The sequence below is a fragment of the Parastagonospora nodorum genome (genome assembly GCF_000146915.1).
Source record: "Parastagonospora nodorum SN15 chromosome Unknown scaffold_15, whole genome shotgun sequence".
Lineage (NCBI taxonomy): Eukaryota > Fungi > Ascomycota > Dothideomycetes > Pleosporales > Phaeosphaeriaceae > Parastagonospora > Parastagonospora nodorum.
Genome location: NW_001884563.1, coordinates 415,320 through 440,602, shown reverse-complemented (window position 1 = coordinate 440,602; position 25,283 = coordinate 415,320). Strand labels below are relative to the sequence as shown.

The 25,283-nt window shown below is 53.3% G+C and overlaps 12 protein-coding genes across 12 annotated transcripts; 5 read left to right on the top strand and 7 right to left on the bottom strand.

The window, feature by feature from the left end:
* Positions 1–1,509: 1,509 nt before the first annotated feature.
* SNOG_09635 (hypothetical protein) lies at positions 1,510–2,030 on the bottom strand (the record flags this gene model as incomplete). Its single annotated transcript, XM_001799872.1, has 2 exons — positions 1,510–1,852; positions 1,894–2,030. 2 exons carry the CDS (start codon positions 2,028–2,030, stop codon positions 1,510–1,512), a joined length of 480 nt encoding a protein of 159 aa, XP_001799924.1.
* A 667-nt stretch (positions 2,031–2,697) lies between these two features.
* Positions 2,698–3,999, bottom strand: SNOG_09634 (hypothetical protein; the record flags this gene model as incomplete). Its single annotated transcript, XM_001799871.1, has 2 exons — positions 2,698–3,497; positions 3,557–3,999. 2 exons carry the CDS (start codon positions 3,997–3,999, stop codon positions 2,954–2,956), a joined length of 987 nt encoding a protein of 328 aa, XP_001799923.1. The 3' UTR covers positions 2,698–2,953.
* Positions 4,000–4,415: 416 nt separating this feature from the next.
* On the top strand, positions 4,416–6,034 carry SNOG_09633 (hypothetical protein; the record flags this gene model as incomplete). Its single annotated transcript, XM_001799870.1, has 4 exons — positions 4,416–4,591; positions 4,641–4,820; positions 4,911–5,654; positions 5,767–6,034. The coding sequence occupies 4 exons, from the start codon at positions 4,416–4,418 to the stop codon at positions 6,032–6,034; spliced, it is 1,368 nt and encodes a 455-aa protein (XP_001799922.1).
* Positions 5,707–6,642, bottom strand: SNOG_09632 (hypothetical protein; the record flags this gene model as incomplete). Its single annotated transcript, XM_001799869.1, has 1 exon — positions 5,707–6,642. The coding sequence occupies one exon, from the start codon at positions 6,640–6,642 to the stop codon at positions 5,707–5,709; it is 936 nt and encodes a 311-aa protein (XP_001799921.1).
* A 1,132-nt stretch (positions 6,643–7,774) lies between these two features.
* On the bottom strand, positions 7,775–8,143 carry SNOG_09631 (hypothetical protein; the record flags this gene model as incomplete). Its single annotated transcript, XM_001799868.1, has 2 exons — positions 7,775–7,891; positions 7,973–8,143. The coding sequence occupies 2 exons, from the start codon at positions 8,141–8,143 to the stop codon at positions 7,775–7,777; spliced, it is 288 nt and encodes a 95-aa protein (XP_001799920.1).
* Positions 8,144–9,018: 875 nt separating this feature from the next.
* On the bottom strand, positions 9,019–9,502 carry SNOG_09630 (hypothetical protein; the record flags this gene model as incomplete). The annotated part of the gene is made up of 2 exons (XM_001799867.1): positions 9,019–9,329; positions 9,409–9,502. The coding sequence occupies 2 exons, from the start codon at positions 9,500–9,502 to the stop codon at positions 9,019–9,021; spliced, it is 405 nt and encodes a 134-aa protein (XP_001799919.1).
* Positions 9,503–9,927: 425 nt separating this feature from the next.
* Positions 9,928–12,369, top strand: SNOG_09629 (hypothetical protein; the record flags this gene model as incomplete). Its single annotated transcript, XM_001799866.1, has 6 exons — positions 9,928–10,077; positions 10,135–11,052; positions 11,091–11,224; positions 11,277–11,635; positions 11,703–11,720; positions 11,825–12,369. 6 exons carry the CDS (start codon positions 9,928–9,930, stop codon positions 12,367–12,369), a joined length of 2,124 nt encoding a protein of 707 aa, XP_001799918.1.
* A 211-nt stretch (positions 12,370–12,580) lies between these two features.
* On the top strand, positions 12,581–12,895 carry SNOG_09628 (hypothetical protein; the record flags this gene model as incomplete). The annotated part of the gene is made up of 2 exons (XM_001799865.1): positions 12,581–12,601; positions 12,629–12,895. 2 exons carry the CDS (start codon positions 12,581–12,583, stop codon positions 12,893–12,895), a joined length of 288 nt encoding a protein of 95 aa, XP_001799917.1.
* A 3,686-nt stretch (positions 12,896–16,581) lies between these two features.
* Positions 16,582–18,096, top strand: SNOG_09627 (hypothetical protein; the record flags this gene model as incomplete). Its single annotated transcript, XM_001799864.1, has 1 exon — positions 16,582–18,096. One exon carries the CDS (start codon positions 16,582–16,584, stop codon positions 18,094–18,096), a length of 1,515 nt encoding a protein of 504 aa, XP_001799916.1.
* Positions 18,097–20,424: 2,328 nt separating this feature from the next.
* Positions 20,425–21,062, bottom strand: SNOG_09626 (hypothetical protein; the record flags this gene model as incomplete). Its single annotated transcript, XM_001799863.1, has 2 exons — positions 20,425–20,696; positions 20,765–21,062. 2 exons carry the CDS (start codon positions 21,060–21,062, stop codon positions 20,425–20,427), a joined length of 570 nt encoding a protein of 189 aa, XP_001799915.1.
* An 874-nt stretch (positions 21,063–21,936) lies between these two features.
* On the top strand, positions 21,937–22,713 carry SNOG_09625 (hypothetical protein). The gene is made up of 4 exons (XM_001799862.1): positions 21,937–22,107; positions 22,166–22,220; positions 22,313–22,395; positions 22,450–22,713. The coding sequence occupies exons 1-4, from the start codon at positions 22,097–22,099 to the stop codon at positions 22,532–22,534; spliced, it is 234 nt and encodes a 77-aa protein (XP_001799914.1). The 5' UTR covers positions 21,937–22,096; the 3' UTR covers positions 22,535–22,713.
* Positions 22,714–23,118: 405 nt separating this feature from the next.
* Positions 23,119–24,409, bottom strand: SNOG_09624 (hypothetical protein; the record flags this gene model as incomplete). The annotated part of the gene is made up of 3 exons (XM_001799861.1): positions 23,119–23,512; positions 23,644–24,232; positions 24,286–24,409. 3 exons carry the CDS (start codon positions 24,407–24,409, stop codon positions 23,119–23,121), a joined length of 1,107 nt encoding a protein of 368 aa, XP_001799913.1.
* Positions 24,410–25,283: the final 874 nt, after the last annotated feature.

Sequence of the window (25,283 nt, the reverse complement as noted above, 5' to 3'; positions counted from 1 at the left end):
CTTGTCCCTCGAGGGCGTATATCCCCGCAAATGGCAAGCTGGGTGCTTGAGTTCAGCTTTCTTGAGCCTGCTATATCGGCGATTCGTGCCTGGTCGCATTCGCCCCAGATACGAGATGAAGGTCACGAGGCTCCAACAATCACTCCCTTGGCTCACCGGTCAAACCTCAGAAATGCGCTCAGATTGCGCTCTCGTGCATTATCTCAAGATGCGGAATGTTCTAGTAACTTTCTCACGGGGCCCAAGTCCGCTGACGAGCTAACTTGGCTCGCAGCCACAACTGCACCACCGACATCATATTCAGGGCAACACTGCCCTATTTTTGTATTGTTCTCAAATCACTCTCATTGATTCTGCTCGTGGTGTTTACTGGAAACTCCCTCTATGTCGCCCACTATTTCCGAACGCTAAATTATCAAGACTAGATGATCTTGCATCGCGCCCCACACTATTGGACCACCTTTTCTCCGCGCCGTCTCGACTACTGTCTTGTCTCGGAAGAACACGGTACTAGGGATATATACACCCTCTCCGTCTGGATATACAATCCATCCTTCACGCCTCTCGAGAATTGAGACAGGTACACCTTCAAACTTTATCTTGGCTCCCTCGTGGGAGATCCCGGTTAGTATCGAGCCTCGGAAACTTAATCGCCTCCAGGAAACCACCACTCCTCTCTGAGAGCGGCACATCTGCAATTGCTTCTACAACTCCTGCAGCAATAGCACGATTCAGCTGCTTCGCAATATCGCCGTCGGATGCAGTGAGTGACGTGCTTCCTGGAATGCTCTGCCATGACTCGTCATCGTCTCTATAGTATGGCAAACGACCGTTTCCGGCGTGATCTTCCATCAGGCCAGACAGATGGAGGTGTGACAGGTGCGGCATCTCAAGCATAATTCCGAAGACATCGAAACAAGACGAGAAGACCCCACTGTTGATAGTGGGCCTAACGAAGCCCTTCGCAAAGATAGTCATAAGAGGGTCTTCTAGCGTGACAACGTTTCGGTTGCAAGTGTGAGTGGATTGCAGTGTGAAGAAGAGATTGGCAGAAGACAAGGAGTGAGGAATTTCAATACTGGAGCGATCGCTTCTGGACGGAGAATTACCGCGCGTCGACCAGGCACCGAATCTTTACAATTCACTGTGGGCCGGAAGGTGAGCTCTCACAGGTATCCTACGTGCACTGGCAATGTGAGTTGGAGATTCCAGATATGCCCGAATTGCACGGCGGTAGTTGGTCCTTGGTCGAAGGCTGGGTATAAGCAGGAGGTTCACATCAAGCGAATAAATCCAGGCTCGGTGGCACATTGTGCTAGCACAAACTCAAAAGTAGTGACCAACGCTTTCACACGAAATGGCTTTACGCTCTCTGACCAGGACATAGATTATCCATCTGAAGGCCTGAAACTACACACTGCCTTCAAACACGAAGAGACACCAGCCATTCCCCGCCTATATGAACTGCTTTAAAAGCCTTCTCGTTCACTAGATCTGATGTCCTCGACCTCATCCCAACCACTTCTCCTGAACCCACCCCAGCCCCTCCCTCAACCACTCCTCCTCATCCTCCTTGATCGCATCATCAAACCCATGATCCATCCCCGGCAACACACTCAACTTAACCTCGCCCCTGACCTCGTTCTTCGTCCACTGGTCCACAAACTTCAAACTATCCCCAATCTCCACCACTTTATCCGCCTCCCCGTGAATAATCCACGTCGGGGGCATCGCCGCCGCATCCGCAATGAGTCCGATCGGCCACAGTTTAGGATCCTCGCCGAAATACGTCAAGTACTTGCCATACGCAGCTAGCGCGTACGAGAGATCGAAGCGCGCGGGCGTGTGATAGCTGAGGAGATGACGCTACCAGGTTTGAACCCCGAAAGATACTTCTCGATTGTCGACTCTGGCGCAGCTGGCATATTGGACAACATCTCAGTAGCCTTCTCCTGCCGCAGATAGTCCGTCATCGGGTACTGCGCGAGCACGGCTTTCATACCATCGCTGCGGTGTAGTAGTGCGGACATGAGCGCCAAGTACCCGCCGGCAGAGTCGCCGGTCACGAGGACTTTTGAGTAGTCCAGGTCGAGATCAGCGTGTTTGGGGGCGAGGTATTTCGAGGGCGAGTGCGCTTTGAACCACGTCCAGAAGTCAGATAGGTCGGTGAGGATCTCGGCGCCCGTGTGTTCGGGGGTGAGGCGGTAGTTGGGCAGGATGACGATGGAGGATGTGCGGTGGATTAGAGGGATGAAGAAGGCGCCTATCCAGTCGGGGTAGAGGCAGTCACCTGTGACCTTACGATTTGGATTAGCATATGGTTGGAGTGGCAAGATAGAGGGTGAAGTACTAAGCCGCCGCCGTGGAATTTGACCATCAATGGGTGTTTGCCGGGCTTGAGGTCTTTGGGCACGAGGATACCGACTTCGATTTCATGTGTCGCCGATCTTCTTGTAGGATGTGCGGTAGACGTGGAAGGTGTCGAAGCGGGTGGCGGGCGTTGTGTCGTCTAATGGAGCCATGTTGAGAGATTTTGATGTCTTAACACGATCCGCAGTAATGTTCCTATCGGAAAAGGCCCTTATTTAAGCAGCTGGTTTTACGCCTGTTTTGTGCTGATGTGAGAAACCGTGTGTCAATATGAGTTTGAGGCAGATAGGCAAGCAGCGCAAGAATTCGTCTTCTTCTCACGAACTCAGTAACAGTAAGGTTTGTATGTATTCAAATCTATCCAGACTGGCGTACAATAGAAAAGTTCCTGTCCAAACGTGCTAAGAGCTGAAGAGAGCGCTTACAAATTGATGCGGAACCTCGTGGTGCGGGGTAAGACGCATATTAAATAGAGATGAGGGCTCCTTGGTTGTTCAATGTTCCTCTCACCCATGTCAGGACATGTAGAGGCAATCGCGGCATATGCTTTTGCGACTTGAAAAACTGACTGTATTCCAATATTTCACTTGAAATCCTTCTCACCCAGAGAATCCTCCATCTTCTGTATCCTCTCCCAAACCTCACTCCACTTCTCCCACTCACCCTCTGGCAGCTTACCCTTAATCGGCAGTCTTCCACCCTCCATCGTGCCATATCCCGTGACTCTCTTCACCGCCTCCTTAATCCCCACAATGCCATACTTGCCAATAAACTCCTCCGTCGTGCTCACCGTGTACTGCAGTTCCTTAATCCTCTTGAGATTCTTATCAGTGATGGGCCGTGTTTCCGCAAGCTTCATCAGCGTGCACACGGTCTTGGGGTATATCGCCGCCAGCCCGTCAATCACACCTGCGGCGTCGAAGAAGACGATGGGAGCGAGCTGCTGGCCCAATCCGCTGTAGACTTTGAATTTGCCGTGGTCGATCTTGGGGTCCAGCGAGACTTGGTTGTGCCATGAGACGACGGCGTGCGACATTTTGCATCCGACGATGTTAGGGTGCTGGGCGAGGATGCGATATGTTTCGGGCGTGACTGTCACGCCGTTGGTGACGCCGGGGTAGTTGTAGCTATCGTATTTATCAGTATTTTACCAATATACCCAACTGAAATCGTCGAGAGCACGTACATCAAAATCGGCAACGGGCTTTTGTCCGCTACAATAGTATACCACTCCCTTATCCCCTCCTGACTCGCCGCCGCCCCAAAGTACCCCGGCGCAAGCACAAGCCCCCACTGCGCACCCGCTTTCTTAAAGTCCTCCAGCCACTCCAGCGTCTCGTCGATGCTGTTGATCAGAGTCCCCGCCATGATCGGGTAGTCTGGGAATCCGGCGTCGTTCAGTCCCTTGCGCACGCCAGCGACCACATCGATGCGCTCCTGTCGCGACATGTGGATTGCCTCGCCCGTCGAGCCGAGCAGGACAAGTCCACGGACGCCATTTTGCGCGAGGAAGATCGAGTGCTGGATCTGGGTTTCGACGTCGACTGCGGCTTGGAGGGACGAGGAGGATGCGGGTTTGAAGAAGGTTGGGACGGGGACGAAGACGCCTGTGGGTGGTGATGAGGTCATTTTGTGGCTCGTGCGTGGATTTGAGATGCGGCTGCGACCTCTTCAAGATAGTAATGATTGCCTTGCGAAATCTGAGATGCAAATTGTTTCAGCAGTACTTCAGCATCTTAATCCAATTGCCGCTGCTTATGGTTCGGATGGTATTACCCCATACCCCGAGCCTAAACATGCCACTGTGGAGGCCCTGACCCCGCGCCGGCAGCGGGATGTCCTAATAGAGCGGAGACGAGCATGATTCGTCCAGTGAGGGTACTGACGGCTTTTGAACAAGGGTAATGGTTGATGATGGCACAATGTTCACTCCTGCGATGGCAAAAGACTGTAAACCGGAACCTGTCTGCATGCTACCAAAACACCAACCAGGACACATCAGAAAGAGCTAGTGAAGGACGTTTACAAAAGCCACATTTCAAACCATGGGCAAAATAGCAACAATCGAGTACTTCAGAGTACCCCCACGATGGCTCTTCGTCAAAATCACAGACGTCAATGGAAACTTCGGCTGGGGCGAAGCCTCCCTCGAAGGTCACACACAAGCCGTCGAAGGCTGTCTAGACGCCTGGGCCGAACGCTACACCGGATTCGAAGCAGAGTACGCTTCAGTTCTGACCAACTCCAACTCTGACTGACCTCCAAACCAGTGACATCGAGCACATATGGCAAATGTCCTGGCGCACGTCTTTCTACCGCGGCGGCCCCGTCTTCATGAGCGCACTAGCAGGCATCGACATCGCACTCTGGGACCTCAAGGCGCGGAAGTTAGATGTACCTGTGTACCAGCTTCTGGGCGGGAAGGTGAGGGATAAGTTGAAGGTGTATGGGTGGATTGGAGGGGATCGTCCCAGTGATGTCAAGGCCCAAGCGTAAGATTCCCGCATCATGTCCCAGTACATTGTATCGATAATCTGAAGCGAAGCCCGCAAATCCCAAGGCTTCACCGCCGTCAAAATGAACGCCACAGAGGACATCGGCTGGCTGGATTCCCCCTCATCTCTGCAATCCGCCGTCTCGCGCCTGCAAACTGTCAAGGAATTAGGTATGGATGCTGGTATGGATTTCCACGGGCGTGTTCATAAGCCCATGGCGAAACAACTTGCCCGCCTGCTTGAACCCCACCAGCCTATGTTCATAGAAGAACCGCTCCTTTCTGAACATGTCGGCGGCATCAAGGAGCTCTCGGCGCAAACTAGCATTCCCATTGCGCTTGGCGAGCGCCTCCATTCGCGCTGGGATGTGCGGCCTTTCCTCGAAGCCGGGTGCGTGGACATCTTGCAACCTGATATATCCCACGTCGGCGGAATCAGCGAAATGCGACGGATAGCAAGCATGGCAGAAACATACGACGTCGCCATCGCACCACACTGCCCCCTGGGCCCAATCGCACTAGCCGCATGTTGTCAAGTCGACGCAACGCTGAGTAATTTTGCGATCCAGGAAATGAGTCTCGGCATCCATTATAACGCCGGCACCCAGGATCTGACGAGTTATACCAAGAACCCCGAGGTGTGGGATGTTACGGATGGGTACATTCGGATTCTGGAGGGCCCGGGGCTAGGCATTGAGGTCGATGAGGAGTGGGTGAGGAGGGAGAGTAGGGATGCGAGGGCGTGGATTAGTCCCGGCTTCATTGGGCCGGGTGGAGAGGTTAGGGAGTGGTGAGTAAGACCACATCCAAGAAGTAGAAATTGTCAAAATAATACCCGACTTTCATAATCCGAACCCGAATCCGAACCCCCCATCACCCTGCATGCCCGCGCCATCAAACAGCCCAATCCCCGCCGTGACAAGACTGTCAAACTGGCCCCAACTCGTCAAGTCCGCCATGATACTACTATTCGGCAAAAAGCTCGAATTGAACACCGCACTATCCGGCGTCGGCATACTTCCGCCACTGTTGAAATACTGCGCTGTCGAATTCGGCGTCGTAGTCGCTTCATTCTCCGCCTGCAATGCCGCGGGATCCGTCGAGAACGGGCTCGGCGCACTCGTCGGCCTTGCAGCTTCCAGCCTCAATTCCTCGAGAACAAGACAGTAGCGACGCGCGAGGCAGTCCGTCTCGCTGACACTTTCGAGCTGGCGCTGGCACTTTTGGCCCGCGGCGAAGTAGCCCTCGCACTTTCCGGGCGTGACGAGGTGTTGCTGGATGCGGTATATGTAGAGCACAACGACGGCGCAGAAGGCGTAGTATTGCGTGAACCAGAACGAGCGGAAGAGGTTGGAGGATGTGAAGACGTCGTCGACAACGCGGACGATGGACATGGCGGCTTCGAGGCAGGAGGCTATGTTTTCCGATGTGTCGATGGAGGCGTTGGGGGCGAAGGTCGAGTGCGTGGGCATGTGGGCTAGACTTGCGAAGTTGGAGAGGAGGAAGGGTCGGTGGATAAGTAGCATGGCGTGGTAGTACGCGAGGTTTAGGACGGAGCGTTGTCGTTGGTAGATGGGGATTAATAAGTGCGAGTCGATGCCGCGGCCTTCTTCGTCGTTGAGGAAGCGGGATAGCGAGCCACGCCAAGTGTGGAGGTCTGATGTGTACTTTGAAGACAGTTCGAGGCGTAGAGAGAGATTTGGTGGGCGGATGGAGTATAAGTCGCGCAGAACGAGGGAGACGATGCGCGTGAGTTTGATGTGTTCAACCGGAGCCATCATCACGCAGTAAGATTTTGAGGCTGTGGGAGTAATGTACTGTGGATGGAGGTCGGTATCATTGCAAATTGTTGGCAGTTCCTAACAGTCTGGTTAGTAGAGTTTTTTTTTTAACTTTTTAGTGGGCTCACCTGATCAATGTCCTCATCTTTGAACGTTCTTGGACGGCCCAAAGCAGCGGCAAGGTATTTGTCTAGTGAATAAGCGCACCAGAAAAGGCGCCTTCGACTTTCTAGTTCCACATAGTCGACATTGGTTGACGGGTCGCATCTTCTACCGCGATGTAAACCTATCGCAAGCGCTAAATGGGACAAGGTGCCGAACAAATTCCAGCAATGATTAATCCGTGACTGCGTGAGCAGGTAGAAGCACTGTAGTAATCGAGCTTGTACACTGGCTAACCGGACAGCACCGCGTTCTTTCGCAAGCTGATGTTCAGCAGCGAAGAAGTAGCGTGCACTGAGAATGTCAGACGATTATAGGAACTTTTTGATGTTCGACAGCTTACCTGTTATCCTTCGTAGTACTTCCGGGTGGCATATACGCCTGTGCCTGGGCAAACACTATCAATAGCAAAGACGTCTTCGCAGGTGCATCCTCCTTGCTCCGCATGTCACCCTGTGTTTCATAAAACTCTTCCACTAGCCCCTCAATTGTCGGGCGATGCAGAAATCGATGTGTCGGGGCTGCATAGTCGAAGTACCTTTCTACTAGTCTCTGTGCATCAGGCTTCGGGGGTAGTACGAAGAATGAAGGGTCAAACTCCGGTAATGGCGCATCTCCAAAGGTGAAGATAGACGAGTCGTGAGATAGTGAGCTGTTCTGATGAAGGCGCTTTTGTATGCGGAGAAGAAAGGATACTGCCGATGACGAGCCGATATAGTGTCCCTGTGAATCAGTCTGCCCACGTGCTGGTTCGGGTGAATTTCGGGATAGAGGGTCTCGTGACAGGCTTTCATTAGGCGCATTGAGCGTATCTGTCGCACTGAAGATGGATTGATTTGTGTTGGGTGTGGGATATATACGTGGAAAGTGAAAGGATGGCGTGTTGGAGTCCTTTGATGAGCGGTCTGGTGTCAAGGACTGTTCTGGCAGTGACAGTCTAGCATTTGGATTGGACGCCATGGCAGATTCATCCACAATGACCGATGGCAGACGGCCTCTTGTGTACGATGCAGTGAACTCGCATGGTAGCCCTGATCTTAAGCAAAGCGCGCATGGGCATCGGCCAGAACATCTCGTTTTCTTCCTATGCAAAGTCAGCGATCATGTCAAAATAGCGAGAAGTTTCGAATGCTTACTTCTTACATCGATCACAGGCACGACTAACTCTTGTCCTTTCCCTTTCTTCTCTCCTCCTCTTTGCTGGTGGCTCGCTTGAACCTGTATCTGGCGGGGACGTTGCGGCTCCACTTTCCGCGATACCGTTCGCAGGCGTCCAACCTGACGGAATGTTCGCATTGCTGTCGGAACGCTCATGAAGCGTGCTATTACCTTCCATCGCGTGGTCTCACGGCGACAGCTGTGCGCAACTGAGAGGGAAACGGAGTCAGAGATGGAAAAGCCGGCCGTGGAACGCGCGCCAAGCCGGATAAGCAACGCAGCGAAGTCTTGAACACCACGAATACGGCAGGCTCGAGCAACGAACAAATCGTGCAAGTCTATTTCCACCAAGATAAGGAGAGAGCATACATTCACGATGCGATGTAAGAACATATCTTATATGAAAGGATCCGACGTGTCTGCAGCGTAAGAGCCGAGTCATGCTCGAGCTCACTAAGCAACATTGCATGGACTTGCGTGATGTCGTTTTCATGTAAAATTGTTAGTCTTCGTTTGAAAGTACTAAGACGTGCAGTGAAGTCTACCACCAAATCAAGTTCTCGAATGATGTCAAAGACATCAGTTATTTGAGGATTGCACCCGCAAAGACGTTGGATCTGGACAAAACATGGTCTTGACCATCAGAATATGAATCGTTGGATAGTAATCTAGGTCGCCTCCACATGATGTTGGTGGCATCAAGATCGAGAGCAGCAAACCTAGTTCCTCTCATCCCGCTGTTGGACACCAAAGTAAGTTTGCAAACACATAAGCATCTCATCTTAAGGGGCGGCACCAGTGAGGAAAGCTTATGTGAGTGCCACGTCCTAGTAGGTTGGGCGGATACGACCACCCGTTGGTGATAGAGTTGCACAACGCATGGGCGAACCTTGCAGTATCTGACAATCACACAGTAAACAGGTATATGACAGAAATCGAGGGGATCAGAGATGAGCCGGGAGAAATTGTTGAACGACCTTCAGCTTGCATCATCCCATTCGCAGCATCCGAAAGCAGCTGCTTGATTGGGCCACCATGCTGTATGGCGGGCTTCTACCATCGGTGGCATTCGAGATGGGCCGGCGTATTGTCTCTGACGCAAGCAAGGGCGATGGCCGCAAGCCACAGCTTAACGGTGACAGAGCGGTATTCGCCTTGCAGCATGAGACATTCTTGGTGACGACAACAACAACAGGAAGCTTGGAAAGCAAGACATGGTAGGCTCTGAATGGCCAGGGTCTTCATGCCGGTCTCCAGCTTGACGCTCTGAGGAGGAATGTTGGAGATAGTCGGCCCAAGATACGCGATACCATTTCGAGAACGAGACAGGCGGAAGGTGACGTTCTGCAGTGATTTGAGTTCGCCTAGGAGCGCCAGGCGGGTGCACTAAATGAGGCTATTGGCAAGTGGAACCCTAGTTTGGAGCTGGTGAATGTCATCCACTGGACAATTGTTGTTGCTGCGGCAGCGAGGCTGTTGATGGCATGCCATGAGGTGCACAGAGAAGGCGAGGGCTGGCAGCTCGTGGAGGAGCCATGGCGAAGATGGTGCAGCGTGGATCGAGCTTAGGCAGGCGCGGGCCGTTGGAGGACATGTGAGCAGGCGTAACACAGGCGCGGCGCGTTGCTGTGGCGCAATTTCCGACATGGAGAAGCAGCGATCGCGACCGACAACCGTATGCGACGCCCCTTTTCCCCAGTGAAGATGCCTGCAGGGTCTGCCTCCACCTTTGTCAAGGTCACATGAAGACGATTCCCACAATCGTTCTGCTTCTTCACCATTGCGCCCTGGTGCAGTTCGCAACCCGACTTCGCTCCTCCGGCACTCGATCCCGCGCGGCACTCGCAGCATCCGCTGTTTCGCACCCCTTCCCTTCATTTACGTATATTCGCGCGTGCGCTGGGGCCTCCCATCAATTCCATACACTAACTTCATGACGCCAAGTTGCGCTCCACGCCCGTTATGAAGGATGACGCCGTGCCTGCGTCCGACGTTGCTGCGGCAGAGACGTTGGATGCAGCCTCAAGCCAGCAGACGCATCTGTCCCCCACGCCCTCGAATGCAACCAGCACGTCTTCGGCGGGCCCTGCGTCGCGCGGATGGCTGAGCAGCGTACGACGGCCCCGAACCTCACCTGGGCCCAAGGCCTCTGCACTACGGCGAACGCAGCTGTGCGAGGATGACGATCGCCGTGACTCGGCTCTAGCGCCGTCCAACTGCACCGCGACAGACGAGCTTCCAGCCCTCACCAGCCTGCGCAAGACACCAAGTCTGCCGGCCATTATCGTCCAGGATGAACGGCTATCGGTGTCTGACAGCCACGGGCACCCCCGCTCTCTAGACGGGGACAGTGCATCTGATAACCGGGCCTCTTTTATGGGCCTGGACACCATCATACCCACTGGCGACTTCGACGACCTCACATCTGACACCCAGGTGTCCTTCTCGAAACGCGGCAGCATGCTCTTGGGCGGCAAGAAGGCCAACCGGCGGAGTAAACAGCTCGACTCATTTGCGGAAGTCGCGCCCGCGCCGAGCACACCACCTCGACAGGCTGGGAAGGAGCAACCCAAGGAGGACCCCAAGGAACTCCAGGAGCTCACTCCGCCACCGCCCGCAAACACACACTTGTCGCCCTTGCCCAGGGCGCCCTCGCGCTATTCGCCGCGTGGGCGCTCCACCAGCTTGCGGGTCCTCTCCACCGACGAGATGGCGCTGTCGCGGAAAGTGCGCACCATGTACAAGCACGGCAACGAGAGCGCGGTCGACTGGGACACGCCGGAAGAAGAGGGGGTCAGTGGCGCGACGAGCCTCATGGATGACAGCAGCATAGCCAATACCCCTGCCAAATCGTCGTCTCTGACCGTGGACGGCAACAACGGAGATACAAGCTCCCTAGCCGCCTCGTATCGTGAAAGCCCTCTCTCAAAAGAGCCGCACGAGACCGCCGGAGGGCTGGAGGACTGGTCAAACCTCGAGGGCGGCGAGGTCGACCGATATGGCTTCATTATCCCGAAGAAGACGGGCTCGCGAGAGGCAAAGGACGTGGATGGTCTGGAAGGACCCGAGCACATTGGCATACAAAGAGTGACAACGTCGCTCCAATTGGTTGCTGCTGAACCCAGGAGGAGAGAGTTTGGGCGCAGCGCCTCGAGGGCACGTTCGGCAGACCCTCGACCAAACTCACTGAGGAGGCGCCCATCGCAAAAGTCAACCAAACCATCCAGGTCCATCTTCTCCAACCAGACCTCGAATACGCGTAGCACACACCGACCTATACGACACCCCACGGATATATTTCCCCACAGCAGAGAACGTCGCTTACTGAATGAAGCCAGCGACATGCTCAGACTGCCACCGGGCCTGGCAGAGGTTGCAGAGCAGGAAGAGGGTGGGCGAGCCGCACAAGCAATGAAGGCAAAGGAGATTGAACGAGAGGAAAAGTGGCGCAGGATGGCAAAAGTGGTCAAAGCAGGTGCAGACCAGGGCGGAATGCTCTTCGAGTTCGACACAAGAGATCCAAAACTGATTGCGCGGACCTGGAAAGGCATCCCAGACCGCTGGAGGGCGACGGCATGGTACTCATTTCTGGCAGCAAGCGCAAAGAAGGACCCACAGAGCCCTACAGACGAGGAGCTCATCGAAAGCTTCTACGAATTACAAACCGAAAGTTCTGCAGAGGACATGCAAATCGATGTCGATGTGCCGCGCACCATCAACAGACACATCATGTTCAGGAGGCGGTACAGAGGAGGGTAAGTGATGGTGCAGTTCTGGACAGTGACAAGGCTAACTAGTAAAAGTCAACGACTTCTCTTCCGTGTCCTTCACGCCATGTCCCTGTATCTACCCGACACAGGCTATGTCCAAGGAATGGCTGCGCTTGCTGCGACACTTCTCTGCTATTACGAAGAAGACAGGGCGTTCGTCATGCTGGTGCGCTTGTGGATGTTCCGGGGCCTGGAGAGACTGTACGAAGCCGGCTTCTCTGGTCTCATGGATGCGTTGAGCGACTTTGAAACCAATTGGCTCCGGAACGGCGACGTAGCGAAGAAATTGCAAGAAGTTGGCATTGACAACACAGCGTACGGTACCCGATGGTACCTTACCCTGTTCAACTACTCGCTTCCATTTCCCGCGCAACTGCGTGTGTGGGACGTCTTCATGCTACTAGGCGACAAGTCCTACTCCAACTCTCCAACCTCCTTGTTCAGCGGAGATCTGGACGTCTTGCATGCGACGTCTGCAGCGCTAATGCATGCGACCAGGACAATCCTGCTGGATTCGGACTTTGAGAACGCCATGAAAGTTTTGACATCCTGGATCCCAATCAAGGACGAGGACATATTGATGCGCGTGGCGAAGGCAGAGTACAGAGAGAGAAAGAAGCGAGCCAGTGCATGAGGCCGGCAAGCGCTCCGCTGCCTTGGAAGGTCCGACTTGATGGAAGCGCGATGCGGGATCACATGCAGCCAGTCACACGCCAGGCTCTAACCGATGCTTCCATCTCGCTTCCAGAAGACCTCACCTCCAACGTCGATCTGTTGAGATCAGTGGCTTGCTGGCGTCGCGTGCGAGCAACGTGGCTTATACGTTCTGTTCTTGGGATTACAACATGGCTTACCTTTTGGGAGATGTCAGCATTTACGGCGCCAAACCATAGGCCATTCGGCAATTGCCGTCGCATCCTCAGGGTCTCTTTCGCTTCTTTGGTGCAGCATTTCCAGATGGTGTTAACGAGTACGATCTTCTCCAGTCTTACGGTATTTGGGAGGCTTCCTCCGGCAGCATTATGGCTGTTATCGGTAGCAGTCTAGGCGCAATGGTGTGGGTGATTATTGACGAACAACGCTCAAGATACCTCTTTGCTTTTCTAATGCATCATATCTGCGACCGTTATACATTCGGCACGGGCAAGGGCATCATATAGGCTCAGCTAGACTTTCTAGAAATAATATCTAATTGCACAACCGAGCTGCTGTTGAGTCTATGGGCAAAGACCTGATCGCGATAGGATCGTCGTGTGGATCCGTATCTGCGGACAGCCAACCCGTCGGACGGAGACGACGGAGACGGGTGCAACGGTCAGATTCAGACTGCTGGGTCTGCGGGATGCCTCCTCCCCCAAAATAGTGATGCCGATCGTCTATTGGACATGGATGGGCCTACACGACGATGCTCCCAATGAGGAAGTCACGATTGTCGATTGGTGGCGAAGACTAGCTCGCTCCTCGCTTCCTCCTTCCCCGAACACCAGTTTTGCCCCTCGACTACACACTCGCACCGCGCCAACTTTTGCCTCCCAATGTCCATGCAGGACCGATTGAGTTAATGTTCGGCTACACCGACGGACGCCAGGTTGATGAAGCCGACTACATGGGGTGCAAGCGCCGTTGATCGCCGCGTGGAACGCACGCCAGAAAGGGCTTCGAGGTTTGGACTCGGGAGAAGTCTACGCTTGGTAGGACGGTTGGTGATCGCTCGCCTCACCAAGGAAGAAATCATACCACTGATCAGCGCTCCGTGAGCAAGCGAACGCGAAGTGGAGGCGGGCCCGAGAAGTGTATGTATTTTTTCTTGGACTCTTGCTCCCGATCGGGTTGCGGCAGTAAGCGTAGCATTGCTGCACCCAGCGAGCATTACTGCTCCTTGGATGGTAACCCAGACAGAATCGTATGCAATAGCATACCGATGAACATATTCTATGGCAGATCGATGATGATTGAACAACTCAGCTAGAGTCAATCGCTCTCCTTGCTCTGAGACGCGTTGCGGCAATGTTCGCCGTGCCATGACGGCAGAACCAGCGGCGGCGACCGAGATAGAGTTCGGCTCCTCTTGTTCCCCTGTTGCAGTCACACACGTAAGTTTATGGGTCGGCGGAGCAGCTCCTCACCGGACGGCCGACTTTATCGAACGCGACCGAGGCACGACGGCTCCATATTGCGTGGGTACCTGCCATCCCTTCGTGATCTTACTGCAAGCCTCATCATTTCCATGGTGCAGATCACCTCACAGTCGGTGGTAAGTACGCCGAGTTGGGAAGCCCAACACGCCTTTGGCGTCGAGGGCGGCATCGACACATCGGAAAGAGGCAGTGTGCCTGACAGACTCATCGCAAACCAACACCCGAGCACTGCCAGCTCTCATGAGACGGGACAGTGGCTAGGAGCCACGTGCGTATCACCTTACAACCAGCATGCAGCTCGAGATCACGACATTATTTTGGTTGTTCGGGTATAGTCTGTACGAGTACCATCTTCCATCTCCCGGATCCGTGGCTCCCTCCCGCATGGCCTGAACACCACGTTCTCGTAGGTGTCACAGACCTAGAACCCATGACATGAAGCCTCGAATGGGCAAGAGGTCTGTTCCTAGTATGATGCTCGGCCCCCAAAGCGACGCAGGATAACTTCATTTACCCAACTTGGACTCGCCTCCCCTTACAGTCAAGCTGAAGTGCATACTCATCACAATTACACGAGCTTTTTCAAGAAGCCATTTTTCTCTGTCCAGAACCGGCACGCCGTGTCGCATAGTCGAGAAAGGCGTCCTGACTCGACAACGCTGATTGGCTCCACATGTTGGCTAGCCCATCAGAATCTTGTTCAAAGGTTGTTTGCATAGATTCGGGACGCCTTGAGTTTCAGATTGATCCTCCGTCTGTTCGAAATTGGCAACGCCTAAGCGCCAACGCGGAAATTTAACAGTTTAGTCGATCTTTGGGCACCAGAGCCAGGCGACCGGTGATTGCGCAACGCGTGTCGAACGGTCACTCAATCTAGGTCCTGCATGCTGCTTGCATTACGTTCTGCGGTGTACTAGTCATCACAAGGGCTGGAAATCACCATCAACGGTGCTAATGAGTCACGGTTGGAGGAGAAGCGCGCAAACAAAGATCTGCGACGTCGCTGTTCTCCCGTACATGTCCAGTAACACAGCTGCTGGCTCGCGTGTCGGCTCGAGGATCGCTGCACTTATCGATTGGTGGCCATGTCCTCTGTCACGCTACGTCGATCCGGAGGGGTTCCTCAAGGCTGATGACAGGTCAGACAAGGCTCCCTGCTCCGTGCCACCACCGTGCTTTCATCTAAACGCGCCCAGCCGTTGAGCTATGACGGCATCTACAGCTCCCAATCGGGCATAACGCTTCAGACAGAACGGACCCCAATGTGCAACCAGACCAACATGCTGCATCTCCACTGAAAACTACACTCTCGTGATGACGCCCCATGCATCTCGACTTGTACAACTCATTTCACTCATCCATATCGGGATATTACACGGCTGAGGTCTGGCGGTAGTCATGATCCTTCATTTCTTTGCAGACAACCTGGCGCGCCATGGTTCCGCCCGACAAGTATCCGTGCAACAGAGCGTTAATCTCTCCCACAAAGCTGCGCTCGCTTCCTCCCGAACGTTTGAGCCTGCTAGCTGGGCTAGCGCACGGCAGGATATCCAGACCACGCCATGCGAAGCAAGTTTTGCTCCTTGAGGCTCGTTGACAGCCACCCGGTCCGACTGGCTCGAGCCCAGAACCAAGTTGCATGGGCAACTGCTTTGATGATTTGCCGTGTGTCGTCGACTGCAAGCATAGCACAAGCGCTGTATGCATTAATTTTCGCAATCACATCCACCTGGCATAGCCCAAGGTCCGACTTGTTGCTCGGTGATGAGAGCGGCAGTGGATATGAAGCACCCTCTGTCAGCTAAGTGGATCGAACAAATCGAACAAAACTCCCAACATATGCCTCGTGCGTATGTTGGATTTGTGTTCAGATGACTCGCTCGAGAGCTGAGGTTGGAGTGATCCCGATACCAACTCAAAACGCTTAGTCTAAGGCCCGATGAACCTTTTTACTTGTGCACGGGAACAAGTAGCCCTGCGGCGAACGGAGCGCCACATTGTGGGAATAATAGCCAGAGTTTGCAGCCGTCGGAAGCAATCGCCATGCCAGGGACGTCAGATGGCGGGACAGTAAGAACGCGCAGCACAGCAGTTCTCCAACTCCCACTTGCTGACAGGGACTCTTACTAGACCCTTGCACATCCTTGCCGTAGTCTCCCCCCATCGTCCGGATTGACGCCACACATCGGCTGTCCTTGTCGAGCGGCGTGCCGTTTCGTCCTGCCTTTTAGGACCCTACAGCCATCATCCCCGTCTGCTAGTCTAACCCCAGCCGGTCGTCTTCCATTCTCGTACACCACTCGCTACCTCCTTCCCCACTGTTGCCCACTTCTCTTGCCTTCTTGATCTTTCTTTCGACCTGGACCTGATCGCCAACGCCGGCCCACGCGAGCCTTAACTTGGGTGCGATCTTCGGCGCCGCCAGGTTCGCCTGTCATCACTTCATCGGCTTGTGGCCCTACTTTTTTTCGCGAATCATATCGGGGCTCTTGTGTCTGGTACGCATTAACCCCCAGTGCATACACGTAAGGCAACGTCCATTTGAGCTCTGGGCCTTAAGTGAACGCTGCTCCCGGAAACGTACCTCTCATTTGGTACGTTTGCTGTCCCGTCTCTTTCTGGACTTAGCAAGATTGACGCCGCCCGATATCTCATTTCAATGTCGAGTGTCCCTACCATCTTCCTCTGCCCTAGTCCCACCATCCTCGATGTTGCTCACACTTTCTAACCCAGTCAAGCCCGACTTCGATTACAAACCTCATGCCTACTCTCCGCCATTCTTACCCTCCAAGGTCCCTCGTTTTTCTCCAAAGCTTGATCGTGGGTTCCCGCCCTCTCAGGCAAATCATTCCTCCTTCGCCATGAGTACACCTCATCGAGGCCTGCCTCCACCTTCAGCGATGACGCTGCCTGACCCAGGTCGAGGACAGTCGTCGATGCCTACTCCTCTGGGTGCATTACCTCCGGCTCCGTCTCAGTGGCAAGGTGCAGAGGATAGCATGAAGAATTGGTTAGCGGCAAAGACTGAAGAAGAAAGACGGAAGCAAGAAGAAGAGAGGACGCGGCAGGAAAGCCTGAAGCTTGAGCAGCGCAAAATCGAGCAATCAATGCTTCGAGAGTCAATCCAGGGAGGTGTGCCGCCTCACTTAGTACCGATCATTTTTGCGGGTATCGGTGGAGGAAACCTTGCCAACATCAGCGCCGAATGGATCCAGCAGTACACAGCAACAGTCCAAGCCGCACATCAGCAGGTGCAGATTCAAGCACAATCACAGACGTCACCGGATATGCGACGAGACTCGAGGATGATCGGCCAGCCGCCGTACGCTGGACAATCTTCGCAATCTGTTCTACCACCAACTTCAGTATTACCTGGGCAACCTTTGCCGTCGCAACCTCAACAGGCTCCGGCACCTTATGGAGGGATGATGTCTCCACGCGCAAGAGCTTCTACAGTCATTGGTGCGCCCACCTCTGCGCCACGACCTAACACTCAGTCGCAACTTCCTCGCCTCAGTACGAACGAAATGCAAATACAGCATCCACCAAGCGCGAGTTCGGGCTCACAGCAAGGACAATCTGGGCAACAAGAGCAATCCTCGCCATCCATTTACTTCCACCATTGGGTGCCCCCATCATCCGCCAGTCAGGAGAAGAGCTCAAGTGGCAATCCGCCGGGGACGCCATCAGGTAAATACAAAGCCTCGCCCACAAATCTCCCTCGTCAACGTGCGACGTCTCATGCGTCTGACCTAGAACACACCAGCTCCCCCAAAAAGCGGAAGGCCCAAGGCCCACACCCGCCTCCTCCTCCGCCAACATCAGCGCCGCAATCACACACGTCTCCCTCTTTCTCGTACGTATCGTCATCATCGACATCAACACCGAGACGAGGGCACGCCCGAGGCCGTTCTGATGCATCTGCACGAGGACATGAGGCCTCCAGCGCTCCTGTAAGCCGTCGTGGAACCGTCTCTGGGCTGGCACAAGAGGCGATGCTGCGACAAGGCGATTTCTCGGAAGACTCTCGACATCCTGAAGCAAGATCGCATTTACATTTGGATCAATCGCACACAAGCGCACATCCGCACGGCGATGGGCGAGGACCAGGCCAACAATTGCACCCACCCATTTCTAAACCTGAAACCCCGAATTATGGATCGCATCAGCATTGGGATCGGGCGCACATGTCATCCCCAAAACGGGAAACCGGGGATCATTAGAAGCAGCTGGCCATGTTTCAGCATTGCGGTAATATCCGCTGTCCAGCGATCCAGCCCATCGATAAGCAAATCAAAGATACTCCAACACGATATACGGCGTATCTACAGCGCGTCATCTCACTAAACGCCACACTCCAATTTCCTTCTCGCGGTCTCGACTTTGCTTCCGGTCACAAGCGAAATGAGGCACTCCACAACACCATAATTCCCGTCGTCCTCGCAATTCGAGTGCACGAGCCTTCGAAAACCATCAGCAGTAAATCAGGGAACACCTTTTTTCCCTCATCTCATAGAGATTGCGTCGCAATGTCGTTTACAATTACTGCAAATGTGACCAATGGTCGTTAGGCTTCATCGCGCAACCTTCCGCATCGGTGATGGAGCTAATTAATCCCGGAATTTGACCTTTTCCAGAATCGTCCCGGGGAGCACGGCTGAACTGCCTCTCCCACCCTGGAATATATACCCCCGAATGAACAGTCGTCTGGCGACAAGATGATCCGATTCCTGCTTCCCCGACTGTGTATCGGCGCTGTCAATTGACCGCAAGATGACTGGGATAGACTGTGCTTGGCTGCTGTTTCGCTTCCCCACTGCTCTGCCGGCTGGTACGATTGATGCATGCGCGTCAAATATTTTCCCTCGTCAGCAGGCGGTGTCGCAGAAGCACGCCCGCCGTCGGACTGTCTATCTAGTTGGAACAACGTAGCGGTCAAGGCACTGCGCGCGCTGAGCATAATACAACATGGCCGCGTGTGTTTTTATGCCATCATCAACTCGCCCTTGCCCCGGACACCAGATTTAGCACATCGCCGACGTCACCAGCCGTTGTGATCCTAGATAAACGATACCTGGCGATGTATTGGTTGCGCGCATCATTTTCTCTTGGCGTCGGCTGCGACTCTCTTTCTCAGCAACGATATCCGTGGACGGACCGATACTCGACAACTTCAAGATAGAAACCGCGTGCGCAAAGCATTGTCAGCATAACTTCACCTCTCGAATTTTCTGCATTCGTCCGCGGCGGCGTTTTCGGACCCACGAAGGATCAATTTTTTATTGGATTGGGCAGGTACCTGGTTATACCTGCATTCAGTCCGGTGCTCACTACATCTCCTCCCGTCTCTGAACCTCACCGTTACAAACCGAGACGGACAACATTTTCGGTTTCGCTTTCGTCTTCCATCGATCTTTTCCTATGTTAGAAAGAACTTTACACTCAAGCAAATACCCTGGGCTTCCTGTTGGCTACCAAACTGCAATCACTCTATTTTCTCACATATACCCCGCCCTGTTCATAGCCATTACTAGATGGTGTTCCTTTCGGGCAGATTTGTTTAGTATCATTCTTCTTTCGGACGAGCGCGGTCATTGCTGGACGGCTCGCACTTTTAGTATCATTCTTGCTCGGTGCTGGCTGCATATACCCCGGTGGATTGCTGTATTAGAACATAAGCGGGCACAGCGTTGAGGTGCCGGGAGAATTATGTATAGGTGGCATAGGCATGCTCGGCTGGGCTGCTGATGGCTACATGAACGAAGGCGCGAGCAGACACTGTCGGATTGGCACTGCTTCTGTCTCACATTCTTCAAGCACTTCCGATACTAAGTTTGCAGACGTGAATGTGAGCTGGTGAGCTTCGGCGCTTACTCAGAAACCATGATTGGTATTATGGCTCTTTGTGAATTATGCAACCCATCGGCACTGTGATTAAAGTTCCAAAAACGTGAATGTTGAGACATCTATCTTTACTCCAGCGACGCGATGTCCTCGTCGATCTTACCCGTAGAAGGACAATCATGTCGACGATACAGCAGCACTGCGCAAAGCTTCAAAACCGTGCGCAGGCTTAACATTGGGACCATAAAAACTATCTTTATCCGACCAGCGAAGAAGCTATTGACGTCGATCTCGAACGTTTTCGAATGCCTGAAGCGATGGAAGCTATTGCCGTCGATCTTAAACATTTTCGAACCCATGCGCACCGGAAAACCCCTACATCTTTGTCGATTGATGATCTTGGACATTTTCGTACCCATGCACACACCGGAAGACAGCTCCATCGGGGATCTGCGGAAACGAAGAAGCTGCGAAGAACACGCTATCGACCTTCTATCTTTGGAACGTCGGGGGCGATCTTGGGTGTTTTGAGGTGCGTGTGGGGATGGACGTTCATGTCTATGCTTGGTGATGGGGTGTGTCATGTTTGGGGGTAGCTGCTGGTGCAAACGTCCTTCTTACCAGTGTACCCATGTAGCTAATGCAGCCATAATGTACAATAATCAAAGGCAATGGAGAATATTTGTTTGTACACTGCTCGTCCACCCTCACATCCATGACTCCCAGGGCACTACCTCAGCACCTGCCCTCGCGAGCTCAGACTCTACCTCTTCTTCGATAGCCCCCGCTAGCTTGCCATCGACGTCGTCGTAAGTAGAATGCGCACCTTTCAATAAGACGACGTTGAATCCAGCAGCTAGTGCTCCGCTGCAAGTTGAAAGCACGCAGCATTCACTCTGTATGCCAAACGCCACGATCGTGTCTATGCCGGAGTTTCGAAGCTGGGCTGCGAGGCGTGGGTTGGATGAGAAGGCATCGCCTAAGTCTCGTTTGTCAAACCAAGCAGATGACAACATAGTGAATCCCCAGAGCAGGGTGTCTACTCACGAACATCCTTTGACACCAATCTTTCCCATTTATTATCATCTCGTGGCTTGAATACGAGCTCCCAGGGTCTACTCCCTTTGACTAAAGCTCCTTTGTCTGCACTCTCCTCATGCTGCACAAACACAATCTCCACATCTGGGGCGATGCCATGTAAGCTGGCCGCGTCAATGGATTGACGTGCTCGTTGCAGGATGCTAGTTCCAGCTTCGAGGATTCGCGCCGCATGGGGGATTTCGGTCGTGGCGTTTTGCGCCAGTGAGACTTGGATGTCGATGACGAAGAGTGCTGTACGTGGCATGGTGGATTCCGCGGTTTAGATGGAGTCGTCACATTCTTTTGTGAGAGTTTGTAAGGTTGTGCATGATAAATGACAGTGTATGAGTCATTGTGTTGTGCAGGTTAGGCGCGCGAGTCAACGGCGCTTTATTTAGCACTTTGAGGCCGTCGAATATAGATATCTTCTGCGTATCAGAGCACTCTGTCTTGGGTTCGACGGCGATGTGTCGATGTGCACAAAAGACCCCGGACTGAACGAGCCACATATCTATCTATAACATTGGCGGTTAGATGTTTTGGTTGAGCGTGAATAGCCCTGCCTTAAAACGCGTCGCTATCTTTAACTCCACACTGTCCACGAGTCTTTGATGTCGATCTTACATGCACACAACCCACCGCATATTAACGTCGATTCAGTCAAAACTTCTATCTTTGGATGACGCAAGGAGTCGCACAAGACCAGGATCGGGATGTGGAGCATCAAGGTATGCGTATATGCAAGGGGCGATTGAGCTGGGGTTCAGGCGCCTCTGTTGATGGAAGTGCATATCTTATTGCCCGAGAGAGAGGGATGGGACGGGTGGAGGGGTGGGATGGGACATTGAAGCGTCATGTAGATCGGCTCGGGATGGTGGTGTGAGTGAGAGAGTTTTCATCTTTGGACGTATGCGGAAATAGGCAGTGCAGACGAAGCCAAGTCTCATCTTGCTTCTGATACAGCGACACGTGATGTCGCACCGCGTGCACGTGTTGTCGTCGATGAAGGTGAAGGTAAAGGAATGCGCCACACTTGCCCCGCGGCTCGTGGCGTACCTGCACTTGCCCCACCATTGACGCCTGGTCAGTGCTGCAGCTTGCAGCCTGACAGCCCGCCCAAGCCAAACAACTTCCGCATCACGTCGCTGCCTTGCGCAAAACACATTCACGATTACGACGACGCAATCTACGGTTGAGAATCTCGTGAGCATCGGATCGAGATACACGCGCGCATACAAGTCTTCCGGCCAGAATATCCGCCACCAACACGCGAGCTCCGAGTAAGAGAAGAGAGACAAGATGCAGATCAAGTACGTTCTGGAGGAAGCAGATGAAGCGCTGGGATACCGAAGCTGACAAATACAATAGAGTGCGAACCCTCACTGGCAAGGAGATCGAGCTCGACATCGAACCCGACTACAAGGTACGCCTCCTTGCACCTCCCGCACCTCCACCCTCTCTGTACAACACCAAGCCAGACAGCATACGGCAGGAAAATATACTAACCCCGCATAGGTCTCCAGGATAAAGGAGCGCGTCGAAGAGAAGGAGGGCATTCCCCCGGCACAGCAGCGTCTGATTTACGGCGGCAAGCAAATGTCTGTTTACACGCAATTCTTGGCGTGCATGGAATGATGCTAACATGTGCATAGGGCGGACGACAAGACTGCGGCAGACTATCAGCTGGAAGGTGGTGCTACGCTGCATTTGGTACTGGCCCTGCGTGGCGGATGCTAGACTTCTCCCTCTTACGGATCACGAACCCACACTACTTCGTACATAGCGACCGTGGAATTGCGGATGACACCATAGGGAAGGAAATGAGGGAGCAATAAGGAAGGCGCTGGCACTTCGGATGCGAAGAGAAATGGTACTTTCAGAGCACAATTTGGCAGGAATGACACTTTCATGATACAAGTCGAGGTTCTTATTGAGTCATGTGAGGATACAGTATTGGTTACTACTGATCACAATTTCGATGAGACGACTCAAAGAACATGATCAAGACAGTTTCTAGAGCAGATCGCAGTACCTTTCCAGCAACTAGGAGTCGCCATAGGCTACGGACCCGAAACCGAAGTGCCCGCATAGTCAGATCGTTTTACGACTAAGAGCTGCAGCCAGGCAATGCCAATTTAATCGAGGACAGCTTCGTACTGCCGAAACGGGTGTCTCAATCCCTACACTTGTTTACACGTAAATGACAAACACCGACTATCCTATAGCTGCTCTAATTGACTTGCCACATTTACTAAGAAGACAGGCAGGAAGTACGAAAGCCGTAGCACAAACACTACACTGGTTCCGGATATCCATTTTCCTCAATGGAATTCTCCAAAGAACTCTCTCATATCCTGAACCATCTCCTCCGGACACTCCATACACGCAAAATGCCCACCGAAATCGCGCTCCTTGAAGAACTTCAGATTTGTCGTCGTCGTTTCCGCACCCGCCTTTGGGACTGGAAACGCATCGTATGGAAAAGTGCTCACTCCCAACGGCACTCTGATCAAGTTCTCCTCCTTGGCGTTGAACTCGGTGTAGACTTCGTGCCGCACGTTGTTGTAGTAGCACAACATGGAAGTCATGATACTCGGCGGCGTGAAGAAGTATAGCGAGAGTGTGGTGCAGATGTCATGGTTGAACTGCGCATTTTGTAGCGTCGCAGTGCCGAGATTCGGATCAGCGAGTTCGTTGTATTTCTCGCCGATAAACCTAATACACACCTCGTCAGCGAAAGCTCATCATCAACAGAGATCCAGAATACAAACATCATAATCCCCACCGGATTATCATTAAACGCCGTCCCAATCGTCTGCGGCCTCGTCCTCATCTCAATCGCATACCCCATATGCCCCTCACTCAACTTCTCCCCCATCCACCACTGCGCCCTGTCCATCGCCCTCTTCTCCTTCTCATTCATCTGATACTCCTTTGGCGGCGCCCCAGGACACATGTTCGTATGCACCGCCTTACAGCTATCAAACCGACCACTCCCCAGCTCGCGAACAACCCAGTGCCCCCAATCGCCCGCCTGAGCTACGTAGCTATCGTACCCCAACCGCTTCATCAGGGTATCGTACATGCCCGCCGTATCCTGCAGCGTCCACCCCCGCGGCGGCCCTTGGCTCCAGCAGAATCCAGGCAGACTGGGCACCACGAGATGGAAGCTCGGCGCGTCGGGCGTGTCAGGAGAGAGTAATGGCTCCATGACATTCTGGAATTCGAAAAACGTGCCCGGCCAGCCGTGTATGAGAAGTAGTGGTATTGCGTTCTCTGGGCGCACGCGCGCCCGCTCGTGGATGAAGTGCACTGTCAGCGAGGATATGGAGGTTGTGAAGTGCGACCAGGAGGATATTTGGGATTGGGCGCGCGGCCAGGAAAAGGTGTGGAGCCAGGTATTGTAGAGCTTTTGAATCCAAGCGAGGGAGGGGCCTGGATGTTTGGTTAGGTTTACATGGAGATGTGGTCAGTTGGTGATGTGTTACCATAGTCCTCGCCAGCGTCTGGGACGACGGAGATTTGGGGGAGGCGAGTGTCTGCGAGTTTGCGGAAGAGGCGGTCGACTTCTTCCTTGGGGATGTTTGGGTCGAAGGGCTTGATGTCTGTCATGTTTCTGTCTTGTGAAATTTGCTGCAAAGAGAAGTTTGGCGTGCAAGTACTGATTCCAAGTCGGCTGTAAGGAAGTCAAGCTACTGCTCCCCCGCTTCCGAACGATATGGCGCCTCCGACATTCATCGTTGACGTTTCATTGCGTCACTGGACGACTTAAATGCAGGGACTCACGGAGTGTCTCCGAGGGGGTGCTAGTAACAAGATCTCAATGGCTACATCCCAAGGTACATGCTTGCGGAACATCATCAGGATTTGTCTCCCTATCGTGCTAGTCACAGTACTTATCTACATATAATATATGCTTTCATTGAGTAAAATTCGACGTCTGCCTCCATAGTTTTACGAAGGTTGGCTATTACAACTGAAGGATTCTTCACTATCTGCAGAAAACGTAGAAAGATGGACATTTATTGACAGCTACTCGAGCTGCATACTTATTTGTTGCGATCGGCAGAAGGAGCAAATGTGGTGTTGCAGATCGCCAATCAATGTTTCGACGAGGCGTCACGGGATCACGCGTTCGGCCTGACCTCCTGACCGCTGCGTATGACGCACGCGTGAGCGTCCAATTATTCATTCTTGCAGTCATCAAATTCTTTACTCTCTCAAGCAAGGCTCCAACTATACAAGACATTATCATGCCCGGCGTCAAGCGCAAGTCAGTTGGCGGTACTGGAGTCGCGTCGAAGCGAGCGCGTGCCAGCCTCTCATCCGCACCTGCAGCACGGAGATGACGGTGAGGAGCATAACATGCGTTTCCGAACAATTCGCAGTATGCGCTAACGCGCAACAGTGGACGCCATCCCGAAAAATGGGCAAAGCGCGTTTCACCTACGACGGTCAATTCATTCTCAGACGAACGCATCTTCAA

Excerpts from the sequence above, each read along its gene's own strand:
- SNOG_09625 (XM_001799862.1), top strand. Across the intron at positions 22,221-22,312 it reads ACATCGAACCCGACTACAAG|GTCTCCAGGATAAAGGAGCG; the intron begins GTACGCCTCCTT and ends AACCCCGCATAG. Across the intron at positions 22,396-22,449 it reads ATTTACGGCGGCAAGCAAAT|GGCGGACGACAAGACTGCGG; the intron begins GTCTGTTTACAC and ends ACATGTGCATAG.